Source organism: Synchiropus splendidus, chromosome 17, assembly GCF_027744825.2.
Source record: "Synchiropus splendidus isolate RoL2022-P1 chromosome 17, RoL_Sspl_1.0, whole genome shotgun sequence".
In the NCBI taxonomy this organism is placed as follows: Eukaryota; Metazoa; Chordata; class Actinopteri; order Syngnathiformes; family Callionymidae; genus Synchiropus; species Synchiropus splendidus.
In genome coordinates, this window is record NC_071350.1 from 13,526,727 (window position 1) to 13,539,823 (window position 13,097).

At 53.3% G+C, this 13,097-nt stretch overlaps 1 protein-coding gene across 2 annotated transcripts; it reads left to right on the forward strand.

The window, feature by feature from the left end:
• The first annotated feature begins 8 nt into the window (after positions 1 to 8).
• ltbp3 (latent transforming growth factor beta binding protein 3) lies at positions 9 to 12,797 on the forward strand. 2 transcript variants are annotated; one of them, XM_053846966.1, is made up of 29 exons: positions 9 to 604; positions 4,424 to 4,699; positions 4,763 to 4,926; positions 4,987 to 5,092; positions 5,528 to 5,614; positions 5,783 to 5,899; positions 5,960 to 6,115; positions 6,302 to 6,403; positions 6,478 to 6,491; positions 6,552 to 6,618; positions 6,685 to 6,762; positions 6,827 to 6,952; positions 7,030 to 7,161; positions 7,230 to 7,358; positions 7,427 to 7,546; positions 7,745 to 7,867; positions 7,930 to 8,052; positions 8,117 to 8,236; positions 8,333 to 8,461; positions 8,539 to 8,706; positions 8,778 to 8,858; positions 8,931 to 9,059; positions 9,125 to 9,262; positions 9,429 to 9,569; positions 10,893 to 11,021; positions 11,322 to 11,483; positions 11,549 to 11,638; positions 11,707 to 11,835; positions 11,905 to 12,797. In XM_053846966.1, the coding sequence occupies exons 1-29, from the start codon at positions 376 to 378 to the stop codon at positions 12,054 to 12,056; spliced, it is 3,717 nt and encodes a 1,238-aa protein (XP_053702941.1). In that variant the 5' UTR covers positions 9 to 375; the 3' UTR covers positions 12,057 to 12,797. The 2 variants fall into 2 exon arrangements, with proteins under 2 accessions (XP_053702941.1, XP_053702940.1); XM_053846965.1 differs by having other exon boundaries at positions 10 to 604; positions 8,536 to 8,706.
• The last annotated feature ends 300 nt before the right edge of the window (positions 12,798 to 13,097 follow it).

A 13,097-nucleotide genomic window follows, 5' to 3' on the forward strand; every position in this document is an offset into this window, starting at 1 on the left:
CCAGGTGGACAGGGAAGAGGTCAGGCGGACCAGGGTCAAGTCCGGGGAAGACAAACACGTCCGCTTCTCCCGCCCTTCTCTCTCCTCCGTCCCTCCTCTCTCACACTCCTCCCCTTCGACTCTCCCCTCCTCCCTTCTTCCCTCTCCTCCAAACTTTCCTACGCACCAGAAGGAAGAAGAATCCGCCACAACTTTTGGGATCCGAAAGTGTTCCAGGATGAGAAGCGACTCGGACCTCGTGCTGGACCGGACCACTTCTGGACGTCAGTGACTTCTGCGGACTAAGAGACTCGGTGGCGGCTCAGGCGCATGTGACGTCACAGCTCGAGGTGAGCCCGTGCGCGCGTGAGAGAGCGAAGGAGAGAGGATGCCAGCATGTCCCCCCTGGTCGCCCCGCTGCTCCTCCTCTGGCTCTCCTGCCTCCCCCCGCGGGTGTCGTGCTCCTCCAGCAGGGAGCGCTTCAAGGTGATGATCGCTCCCGTCTGTAAACGGATCTGCGTCCACGACCAGTGCCTTTATACCTGTGAGCAAGGCAGCAACTCCACGCTGATTGCAGCCAACGGACAGGCCGCCGACGTGCTGGTGGGACCGGGATTCACGGTCGGTGAGTGACACCGGAACATGAAAAGCGCTGTTTGTTCGCCGTGTGACGTCATCAGGTCGCAGAGGTGAAGTGACGTTTGTCTGTCCGCTGAGCTCAGGTAAAAAAACCTGCGTGTTTGGGAAAGATCGCAAGTGTTTTTCCTCAACTGTTGATAGTGATAGTGATACTGTACCACTTCTGTGGCCACTCCTACTCGATATACAAGCACCACTACTGTAAGTAGTATAACTACTGAAACTAGTCCCACTTGAACAACGAATACTCCTCCTGTTACAACCACGCGTACTTTATAAGTACTACTCTTGCTACTAGTTGCACTACTGTTCTACTCCTGAAAGTACAACCGCTGGAACAACCACTACTACTCCTGATACTAGTACTTCTTCTCTAATCCATACTACTCCTGATATCAGCAGTACTACTGTAGACAAAACCAGTGCAGTACTTCTTATGCTGTGACCACAACCAGGACTACTTCTGACAGTAGTACTTCTACTCTAACGAGTACTTCTGCTGACGCTACAACCATTGCAACAACCAGTACTATTCCTCATAACAGTACTTCTCCTGTGACTCTTACTGCACTTGATACTAATACTACAACTTCTGATGCGAGTACTTCCACTCAAACTAGTACTACCCCTGATTCTAGCACCACTACTGTAGCTTGTACTACTCATGCATCATGTACCATTTGAACAACCAGCGCTACTACTGAAACAACCAACACTACTGTAACTTGTACAACTGTTACTAGTACTTACTCATACTATGCTAAAAATGTTGCTGTATCTAGGAGTTCTACTGTAAATATCACTACAGCAATGAGTATCAGCCCTGTATCTAGTACTACGACTGTAATAAGTACTTCTACAACAACCAGTACTACTATTAGGACAGTTACTAGTACTACCAGAACTAGCCTTGGTGGTATGTTGTGTGTCTGTTTTGTCACCGCTCTGTGTGAAATAGTGAGAGAATGTATCGGGTTCTTCTTCTGTGTTTGGTTTGTTTACTGGTTCTGGTTTTCGACTCCAGAATCCTTGTCTCCAGCAGACATGAAGTTCTGCTGGTTGGAATGTGGTCGGCTGGAAATTCCTCTGCTGCGTGTCAAGAGACTTTTCCATATTTGTGCTCTTTTTTACGTCACCTCACCCACTTTCTCAGTGATCCACAGGCCCTTGCTTGGTCCTCGCTGGACGAGACGAGTCTGTGAGGAAGACACAGGACCATGTGCTGAGGACACCTGTGGTGCCAGCCACTGGAGCACTTTATCTTAAACACTGCCACCTCGGCTCCGTCCCTTCTCATCGATGACATCACAAGTGTCAATGTTCTCTGCTGTCTGAGGCACCAGTTGGTTCACCTGAAGCTGGAGAAACAACAGATTCTCACTGACAGTGAGACTGATGACATCAGCCAGATGTGTCGGTTCTGCCAACTGGAACCAGTGCCAAGGTTCTGGGCTGGAACTTTGCTCAGTTTCAAAGAGCGATGAGTGTTGCTGTTGCACAGAAGAGCTTCTCTCTCCACCACTCAAAGAAGCCTTTCAATGTCGGCTGTTATATAAGTCTCTGGCTGCCTGACGTCCACCTGCTGCCGGGAGCCTGACCCAGACCTGGTTCTGATATCATGAGACTGAAGCGATGATACTTTTTTGGGGGGCAAACTTGTTTGGGTTCCACTAGGTCAGAGGGTGTCTGAGCAATAATGACTGATGTGTAAGTGACTGTCTAACTCTGGGTCACGGCGGTTCTGGTCCAGATCTAAAGCGGCTCAGAGGATTTGGGCGGGCTTTATAGCCACTGGGAATAAATCCAGTAAATACAAAAATCTGGGCCGGACTAGTTCAACCAACCAGAGTCTGGTCTTGAGTGAGAGTCCTGTCAAGTCGGTCAGAAGTCGGAGGCTCAGCAGGTGGTTTTCAGGTGAAGGGGACCCACTACGGTCTTATGGCCATTTTGTGTCTCCGGTTCTTCCCGAATGTGGTTTCCGCTCCTCACTTCAAGGTCCTTGTGGTTCTGGCTTGGCCAGGATTCACTGGAGGGGGGTCACTTGTGGTTTATCTGGTCTGACCAATGGCCTGACGATGGTCTCCAGACTGCTCAAATCCAAGCCTCGCTGACTGAGGCAGATTTGCTGTGGAACTGGAGCAGGTGTCAGAACCAATGCCAGACCTGGTGGCTCAGATCCAGACCGAGGTGCGACCCAGGTTAGTACACCGAGAGACCCAGTCAGCCTGGACCAACAACAGAACTATTTTGGTCCTAACCACAAGAGCCTGAGACTCTGAGGAGAACTGGCAGGCCCACAGCCAGACGCTGAGTCAGAGACATCAATGAGTCAAGTCCACTGGGTCGATAGACATTTTTGGGTGTTGTGGTGTCTCGGGCGAACAAAAGTTTCAGCCATTGATGGAATCTGGTCGTGTTCAGGATCGTTTCCTGGGTTCCTCCTCTTGCTTGCCTCTGGTCTTGACTCTGACAAGGCTTCCTGGAGTGGGATACTGAAAACATTATGACCGACTGTCTAACTTTAGGTTGATCCTGGGTCTGCATGCTTGTCCCTGTCCTGGACTGGTAGTCAACATGAGCACTCCCGTGGTCCGTCAGATGATCAGAGACTCCGGGTGGAAGCAGAGTGTCTCCTTCACTCAGGAGGAGGCTCCAGACTTGGTCTCTGCATCTGAGTGAGAAACCAGACGCTGAGAGCGCCAGCGAGCCAGAAGCTGCTGCTGCGGTTTGAATCCTGTAATTTGTTGTTTTTGTGCTCTGAGGGCGCGGCTGCTGCGACGGAGGGGAGGGGGCAGGGGGGCGACGCTGCGTCATCTCCAGACGATCCGGGTGGAGGTGGGGGGCGGAGGGAGGTGGGTGGGTGGTCACAGTGCAGTCAGAGGACAAGTCTTTGTTCACTTTCTCTCTCATACTCGAGGTCCCGCGGGTCCCAACATCTGATGGTTGACTCTGAGGGACCGACCGGGTCAGACTGACCCGACCTGGGTGTCCCAATCTCAGGTGGTCGTCTTCAGCGACTCAACTGCTCCAGCCACTTTATGAGTCGTCCGCTTATTGGCTGCTCATAGATATGCTCCTCAGCTAGTTCACTGGTCTGAATTTCGTCTTTTTTTGAGGGAATCTTCCTGTCGTCTTCTCCTCTAGTTTTGGGGTCACCTGTGACTGACACGTGACTGTGGCTGGATCGGGTCAAGCCAGGTGCCCTGACAGCTAAAAGTATCTTCAAACCTGAGACTGGATCCATAGTTCCGGTCTCAGGTTTGGTTCTTTGATCAGAACTCCAGATGGTTTCTGCAGTAGAGGAGCGCAGTGAGACCTCCTCTTTCCAAGACTCCTTCCAGGATTCTGCTGGAAACGGTTCTGGAAAAGCTTCCTGTCGCCCCCCCCCAACCACCACCACCACCACCATCAGAGTACTGATCCGAGTCTGGACATGAGTCATGGAAACTGGATCTGGTTCTGTCCAGTCACATGACTCACTTTAATATGATCTGGTCTCATTATAGCAGCGCTCGGCTGATGACTTCCATCTGGATCCTCTCTGCTCCCCCTCCTCTCATTCTTCTCCTCCTTCTCTCCCATCTCCCTCTCTCTCCCTTTTCCCTTCTCTTTTCTCTTCACGCCCCCATAGTCTTCCTCCCCGTTCTCACCACTTTCACTTCATTCTCTCTCTCTCACTTTCACTCCCCCCCCCTCCCTCCTCTTTGCTTCCTCCCTCCATTGTTTCACTTTTCATCACAAAAATAAAACTTGGACTGAGCGGGTTGGTCTTCTGATATTGTGCTTCTGTGTGGTTCCGGTCCAGTGGTGTGCCCCCTGACCTGCTTGAACGGGGGAGTATGCAGCTCCAGGAAACACTGCCGGTGTCCTCCTGGCTTCACGGGGCGACTCTGCCAGTCCCCGGTGCCACAGCAGGTCCAGGCCGCCCGCGGGAACAAGCAGCCTGTCTACCCAGTCTCCCTGAAGCCAGACTCACCAAAAGTGCCGGAGCGGTCGAGTCTGGGCCGGGCTGGGCCTCAGCTGACCCAAACCCACATGATCACCATCCCGCTGAGCCAGGCGGGGCATCACTCCTCTGAAGGTGTCCGTCACTGAAGCGGGTTGCCTGGGTGAGCCTGAATAACCCGTCACCTTCTTTCTCCAGTGCAGGTCAACCTCCGGGTCCTCCACACGCCAGACACGTCTGTGCACATCCAGCCTCAGGACCCATTGGACCTCAAACCTCCTCTGAAGATGCCCGCACGGGCATCTCTGGCCAGGCATAAGCCCAAAGGCCGATGCTTCCAGGAGACCACGCCCAAGCAGGCGGTGAGTGTGAGAGGGTCCTGCTGACCTGGGGAACTCAGTGACTCTTGTGCTCCTCTGTAGTGCAACAGCACGCCACTGCCCGTCCTGACCAACCAGGAGGACTGCTGCGGCAGCGTGGGGAACTCCTGGGGACAGAACAAGTGCTTCCAGTGCCCCAAACTGCCGAGTGAGTCCTCTGCTTCCCCTGATCCCCCCCTGCAGGGAAATGAGTATCAGGGTTTTTCGAGTGAGACAAATCTGTCTTTCAGCTTCGTGGGGCCCAAACACGAGTTTCAATCTTAGGTGTCTCAATCCATCCAGTCATGGTGCTGAGGTCTAAGTGTTGGGCCAGAATCAGCGGGTGAAAACAGATGCATTGGTTTCTGTTCCTGCTGCTGCGCCCCCTGGTGGTGTCTTGCTGCTGCTGCTGCTGCTGCATGAACATCGCGCATCAGACTTCCACAGAGACCCCATAGAAACTGGCTCACTCTGGGTCTTGAGGGTTCTGGTCTCAGTCCAAACAGCATCAACTTTCACAAATCTAGATTCCAAGCTCCTCCCTGCTGTTGGTCACATGATCTGGAATTCTGCTTGGCTCTAAATGTGTCTCTCCTTCACTCAGATCCATCAGTCAAGCAGGGCATCGTGGAAGACTCCGGCTCCACCTGTCCACAAGGCTACAAGAGGTTCAACAGCACGCACTGTCAAGGTGAGCTGCTGCATCCTGGCTGAAGGTCACGTGACCTCCAGGATCTCACTCACACTTCAACACAGACACATATCAATACACGCACTTTAAAACACACACCTTGATTTTCCAGCACAAACCTGTGTTGGTCCAGGAGGTTCTGACCCAGGTTCTTTTTTCTTGTCCAAGACATCAACGAGTGCTCGCTGCAGGGAGTCTGTCAGAACGGCTACTGTCTCAACACGCTGGGCAGCTTCAAGTGTTCCTGCAATGACGGCCTTGTTTTAGAGCGGAACCGATGTGTCGGTGAGTCTGACAGCCCTTCCCACTTCCTGTCACACCTTTCCTAACCTGACTCCTGGGCAGAGCCTCCGGCCGAGCAGGCCCAGTGCTTCCGCAGGGTCTCGGACCAGAACGTGTGCGAACAACCGGTGCCGACCCTGATCAGCCAGAAGCTGTGCTGCTGCACTGTGGGCCTGGCCTGGGGCAGCGACTGCCAGCGATGCCCCCAGGAGGGCACAGGTAGGATGACCGGGTCTCACGTTGGATCCAGGGTTCTGGTGCCTTTCAACGCCTCAAACTCAGCTGTGTAGTTCTGTTGGGACCAGTCATGTCTTTCTGAGTGCAGGACCCAGCTCTATGTCACTTCCTGTTGCATGACCAGAATTAAGAGTCTAATTTCGTTAAAATTGAGTGCGACCTTCCTAGTGGCCTTCGCCCAGATCTGCCCGGCAGGAAAGGGTTACAGCATCCAAACACGGATTGTTTCCTTCCCTCCATTCTTCCTCCCCCTGAAACCCGACCAAGAGGGTGAGTCTGTTGCCGCCTGACTCTGAGCAAACATTGTCGATAACGTTTCTCACTCACTGTCTCTGTGACTCCAGAGTCCAAGCCTGCGGTAAGTTGGTCCGCATGTCAGTTCTGACTCAGAGGAGGTGTAAGTCTGTGTTCCCTCCAGCAGAGGCCAGTAGAGACCACCACCGCCGTCCAGCAGCTGCCCAGGAGCCCAAGTTCTCGAGTCCCTGGTGAGTCTCCTTCATGAAGCACTGAACTTGGCTGGAAAGTGACCTTGTCGTTTTTTTCTTCTCCAGTTGTGAAGCCGACTCCGCCCACCATCCTCAGGATCCCACCCAACAACGACCCTTTGGAAACTCAGATCACCATCTCCGGTGAGACTCCGCTCCTAACTGCAGTTCACTGGTGCGATGTAGATGACACGCTGTGCACGTGCAGACGACGACGAGTGCGGCCTGAGCAGGAACATCTGTGGACACGGAGAATGTGAGAACAGTCCCAACGGTCACATCTGTCACTGTCACCTGGGATACCACTTCAACCTGCAGACCAACATCTGTGAAGGTGACACGCTCAACTCTCCTCTACACACACACACACACACACACACACTCTGAACTGAGCCGGGTCTGTCTCCTTAGATGATAATGAGTGTGACTCCGACCCGTGTGGACACGGCCGCGGTCACTGCGTCAACCTCGACGGAAGCTACAAGTGTCTCTGTCGTCCAGGATACAAGCACATGGTCCAGCACGGACGGCTCAAGTGCATCGGTCAGTGACCCGGCTGCGGGCTCCAACCCGGGTCAGTGTTCCCACTCTGACTGCTGCTTCTGTCTCAGACGTGAACGAGTGCTCCAAACCAGACATCTGCGGTGCCGGCGGTCATTGTGTCAACCTGCCCGGCTCCTACAAGTGCGAGTGCCACAGTGGCTACAAGAGCAAGTCCCACCGACACGCTCTCTGCGAAGGTGAGACCTGAACCAGAGCCAGAAGCTCTGTTGTCTCCACCAGTTGTTCATCTCTCTTCGTCCCGCAGACATCAACGAGTGTCTGCATTCAGACGCGTGTCCAAACCAGCAGTGCGAGAACACGCCGGGCTCCTATGAGTGTATTCCATGTCTGCCGGGTCACGAGGCCCGAGCTGGAGTCTGCTACGGTGAGAGATCCACTTCGCTACACCAGCGTTTTTCAACCGCTATAAGCAACAAGCTAACAGTAAACGTGATGTCACACTTCAGAACTTCATTGATACTCATAGTACTCGTAACAAGTGTGCCTTGAAAAAGGTTGAAAAACATTTCTCTTCCTCACATCCATCTCACCTCCACTTCTCTGCCCCCGTGTTTCTCTGCAGACATCAACGAGTGTCAGACACCGGGCATCTGCCCGAACGGTCGCTGTGAGAATCTTCCTGGGACGTACCGCTGCCTCTGCAACGAGGGCTTCCTCCCGCTGGCCGACAGCAAGGGATGCAGGGGTGAGTGTGGCCCTGCCGCAGCAGGCGAGCAGGGCTCTCTGACCGGCCTGTGTCTGCGGCAGACGTGGACGAGTGCGAGGACGTCCGCTTGTGTGCTAACGGCCGCTGCATCAACACGGAGGGGTCGTTCCAGTGCCAGTGTTATCCAGGTTACCGTCGCACGCAGGAAGGGAGCCACTGCGAAGGTGCGCACCACGCGGCGTTGCCGTTCAGGGCGAAGGGAAGTGACCCACAGTCTTGTCTGGGCAGATATCAACGAGTGTGAGAAACTGTTGAGCTGCCAGAGGGGGCGCTGCATCAACAAAATGGGCTCGTACCACTGCGAGTGTCCAAAGGGCTACGCACTGGTGGGAGGGAGGAGATGTCAAGGTGAGTCGTCTCTGTCGTCATGGCAACAGGGAACCAGCATGCGGTACCAGATTAGAGCCCGGATAAGAGTCCAGCTGGTGTTGGTTTTGCTCTCAGACGTGGATGAGTGCGCTGCCGACCGGAATCTCTGTCAGCCGTTCGGATCCTGCGAGAACAGGCCGGGATCGTACGTCTGCGCCTGTCGCCATGGTTACGCTCTCTCCGAGGACAAACACAGCTGCGAGGGTGAGCCTGCACAGATGCCTTGCCTGAAGTTTCCCGTTCAAGGTGTCCCAACTTGTGTTGCCCTCTTTCCTCAGCAGTGCAGGTGCAGATGGAGGAGAAGAAGGAGTGCTACCTGAACCTGGACGACACCGTCTTCTGCGACAGTGTTCTGGCCACCAACGTCACCAAGCAGGAATGTTGCTGTTCCATCGGGGTGGGCTGGGGGGACCACTGCGAGATCTACCCCTGCCCCGTCTCACACTCGGGTACGGCCTCACTCATGAGTGCTTTCACTGAGGGACACTCTCTGGAATTCGTCTCCCTCTGGTCCCCACAGTTGAGTTTATTTCCCTGTGCCCGAGTGGTCAGGGTCTGTACACCGACAGGAGGCAACTCTACAGCCTAGCCGCCTACAAAGGTCAGTGTTGTCGTGTCACCATCATCGGTTTCGGTCTCCACGGCTCCTAAAGCAGCTCCGCTCTGTCCACAGACATCGACGAGTGCTCCCTGTTCTCGGATGAGATCTGTAAGAAGGGTCGCTGCGAGAACACGCTGCCGGGCTACGAGTGCTACTGCCAGCAAGGCTTCTACTACGACAGCAATCTGCTGGAGTGCATCGGTGCGACTGCGTTACAAGGGACTCCGAGTCTGACCCAAGCTGACCCCATGTGTTTCCTCCGCCAGACGTCAACGAGTGTCACGACGAGTCGCTCTGCACCAACGGCCACTGCGTCAACACAGACGGGTCTTTCTTCTGCAACTGCCCGCTGCCCTGGACTCCTGATGCCAGCAGGAAGTCCTGTGTCATCACCACGTTGGCTGGTAAGGACCAAACCCCCGACACCAAATCAAAATCAGGACCGGGCGCAGGCTTCAACCTAAAGTGTGGACTTGACCTTGAATGTTATTCCGACTTTCTCCTGACCCCAATGTTCGGCCTTGACCTTGCGCTGACCAGGGAAGATGTTAAAGCTGTGTGTCTCGGCAGACGTGAACGAGTGTGATGACGCTTCCAACTGTAAGAACGGCCTCTGCGTGGACATCCCCGGCTCCTACTACTGCATCTGCTCGCCCCCCTGGACGCTGGCCATCGACCGCAATAGCTGTGTCACCCCTGAGGAGCAGGCCGGTGAGTCCGGCCCATGTGACTGGAGATGGCACTTGAAGATCCCGTTAAACCCCCAATTTGGCCCTTGCATCTAATACTGACACACACACGTTTGTTTTGCTGTTTTTGTGAGGACCTCTCATTGACTTTCATGCTTTCCTCAGCCTCTCACCCTAAACATGACCATCCAAAACAAATGGATAACCTGAACCAGGACACTGAACCAAACTGAAACCCAATTATAATGACCCTGTTATTTCGAAGTCTTCATCCGTAAATTGAAAATTAACCTTGTGGGGTCCTGCCAAAAGTCCCCACAAACTCATATGCTGTTTTGTCAAGAATTGGTCCCCACAAAGTAGGATAAACAAGCCCACACACACACTATCATAGGACTATTAATAGTTCTAATAATCAATATGAATGAATTCAGAAAAGACAATCTGATTACAGGTCAGATTAAGAGGTAGCCGAGTCCAGTCAGAGTGGACATGACTAGTTTGTGGTTGACACGAGTGGATAAATAGTGTGGTGTGGACTTGTGTTCTCTGGGGTGGACGTCAGGGGTTCGGGTTTTGAAGTTGTGGAAGCAGTCGGTGTTCTGTGAGACTTGTTGGGATGGGGAAGACATGTATTGTCCCGGGTGGGGTGGACACCAGCAGTGTGGGGTGGACAGGCAGATATGGGAGGGTATTTGTAGTTTGGGGTGGACGTTGTGGAAACAGTCATTGTGTGTTTTGTGAGACTAATAGCGGATGAAGTGTGTGGTCTGGGGTTGACAAGGGTAAATTGGATGGGCATGAGTAGTTTGGGGTGAACGTGTGGTCTGGGGTGGGCATGAGGAGTTTGGGGTGGACGTGTGCTCTGGGGTGGACGTGAGGAGTTTGGGGTGGACGTGTGATCTGGGGTGGACAAGAATAGTTTGGGGTGGATTTGTGATCTGGGGTGGGCATCAGCAGTTCGGATTTTGTAGTTTGTAGTTGTGGAAGCAGTCATCAGGTGTTCTGTGAGACTTGTTGGGATGGGGAAGACGTGTATTGTCCCGGGTGGACACGAGGAATCTGGGGTGGACACCAGTTGTGTGATTTGGACAGGTAGATTCAGGAGAGTATTTATAGTTTGGGGTGGACATACAAGTTTGAGATGGACGTGTGGTTTGGGGTGGACATAAGGAGTTTGGGGTGGGTGTGTGGTCTGGGGTGGACATGAATAGTTTGGGGTTGATCGCATGTGGTCTAGGGTGGACCTGAGGAGTTTGGGGTGGACGTGTGGTCTGGGGTGGACGCATGTGGTCTGGGGTGGTGCAGATGTTCCGGCTGTAACTGGTGTCTCTGCCTTTTGCAGATGTGAATGAGTGCCAGGACCCGTCCTACTGTAAGAACGGGAGGTGTGAGAACACGCCCGGCTCCTTTCACTGCTTTTGCGACCTGCCACTCACCTTCAGCGCAGCGCTCAAACAGTGCGTCTATGATGGTGGGTACCTTCCTTCAGTGAGTCTCACAATCTGACTCCGCTGGACCCATGGTCCAGGTCTGTGGGGGACGCTTGCTTGTTTAAATGTGAGGAAGACAACATGGAAGAAGAGGAACAGATGGTCTCTGAGTCGAAAGTCTCAACTGAACCCGTTTGTCGTCGTGACAACCGTGATCAGAACTTTTATGAATTCATCAATTTTGATCTCTATTTAAGACACACACACACTCAGTCTCACAAAGTCTCCTTACTTTTTGTGGAGAGGTGATCTCACGTGGTCTCCTGCTTCTGGTTCGGCAGATCGCACTGCGGCACACAAAGACGTGTGTTTCCTCCAGGTGGTGGAAGGGCTGATCTGCAGCGAGCCACAGAACGGCCTGGTGGTCACGTACTCCGAGTGCTGCTGCCACTACGGCCGAGGTTGGGGGCCAGAGTGCAACACCTGCCCGTCCAGGAACTCAGGTGAGGACCAGAGTCTTCTCCTGACCCTCCGGTCGCCACACTCAGCGTGTGTGTTGTCCTCACAGAGATGTTCACTCGTCTGTGTGAGATGCACCTGGAGACCGAGTCGGACGGAGACCAGGAGTCACTGGCTGCGTTTGTCAACTACAATCCAGGTGCGACTCATTGCTCCCCCTGCTGGTCTATTCTGCCGACGCTCACCCGTCTTGTGCTCCTGCTGCAGGTGACAGTTCTGAGGAGGACTCGGACGAGTGCAGCTGCGCCAACGGCCGCTGTGTGCGTTCGTACCTGGGCACCATGTGTGAGTGCAACCCGGGATTCAGACTGGACCACTCCAGGAGCCGCTGCGTAGGTTGGTATCTCCTCAGCAGCATCGCTCGAGAGGGTTGATACTGATCACTGACTTGTGTTTGTCCCACAGATTTGGACGAGTGCAAAGAGTCGGGTCTTCGGAGTGGCCCGTGTAAGAACGCGCATTGTGTCAACACAGTCGGCTCCTTCATGTGTTACTGCAAACACGGCTTCACGGCTACACGCAATCCCAACATCTGCATACGGCGCAGAGCGCGATAACACCTGGGCCTGCCTTCTATCCCATAATAACCCCGAGCACACCTGGAGGCACCACCTGCGACAGTCTCATGAGAACCTGGTCCAAGTTTTCTAGTTCTTCTCCAAGTCTTCCTCCAAGTTCTCCCCCAAGTCTTTCACCAAGTCATCCTCCAAGTTCTCGCCAAGTCTTTCACCAAGTCATCCTCCAAGTTTTCTCCAAGCCTTTTTCCAAATCTTTCACCAAGTCATCCTCCAAGTTCTCCCCAAGTCTTTCACCAAGTCATCCTCCAAGTTCTCTCCAAGCATTTTTCCAAGTTTTTCACCAAGTCATCCTCCAAGTTCTCTCCAAGCCTTTTTCCAAGTCTTTCACCAAGTCATCCTCCAAGTTCTGCCCCAGGTCTTTCACCAAGTCGTCCTGCAAGTTCTCCCCCAAGTCTTCATCCAAGTACACTGCCACCTCTCATTATTTACGAACTTTTGTTATTGTCACGTTGCGTTTGTGTCAATATATGTTCCAAACTTTTGGACCGTTTATGTAATTTAACTGTTGAGTGTTTATGATTTTGTTATTTGAGCTGCCGACATTTCTGTCAATCAAACAGTCACATCAAGTCGGAGATTTGAACTGAACTGAACAGCGCCACCTGGAGACGGGGACTGGACAGCAATTGTGACATTTGGTTCTGAATGTGGGTCCTGATGCCGACACAGTCGGGGGACTCGGGCAGATTTGACACTTTTGATATTAAAGTTTTGTTTTCTGATTTCACTCTCCAACGTTTGGACATCAGAACCGGTTCTGATGCCTCTCTGTCTGGTGCATTACCCGTAATGGGTCAGGAGGTCACGCTCCGACATCACTCGACCCAGCTGGTCCAGGTCAGAACAGAACAAGTCTAGAGGTCTAAAGGTCCATCATGTCCACACTTCCCACGCCATACCAAAGCTCACGCTGGGCACCCCCACCCACCCCATCACCCCTCGACCTGGTCCGGTCTACAGTGAGCAGACACAGGACCTTCACCACAATTTGCTGCTCTCTGCAGAATCCAGGAGCTGGAC

Excerpts from the sequence above, each read along its gene's own strand:
- ltbp3 (XM_053846965.1), top strand. The coding sequence starts at position 376 with ATGTCCCCCCTGGTCGCCCCGCTGCTCCTCCTCTGGCTCTCCTGCCTC. Across the intron at positions 6,953-7,029 it reads GCAGACCAACATCTGTGAAG|ATGATAATGAGTGTGACTCC; the intron begins GTGACACGCTCA and ends CTGTCTCCTTAG. Across the intron at positions 9,060-9,124 it reads CAATCTGCTGGAGTGCATCG|ACGTCAACGAGTGTCACGAC; the intron begins GTGCGACTGCGT and ends TTCCTCCGCCAG.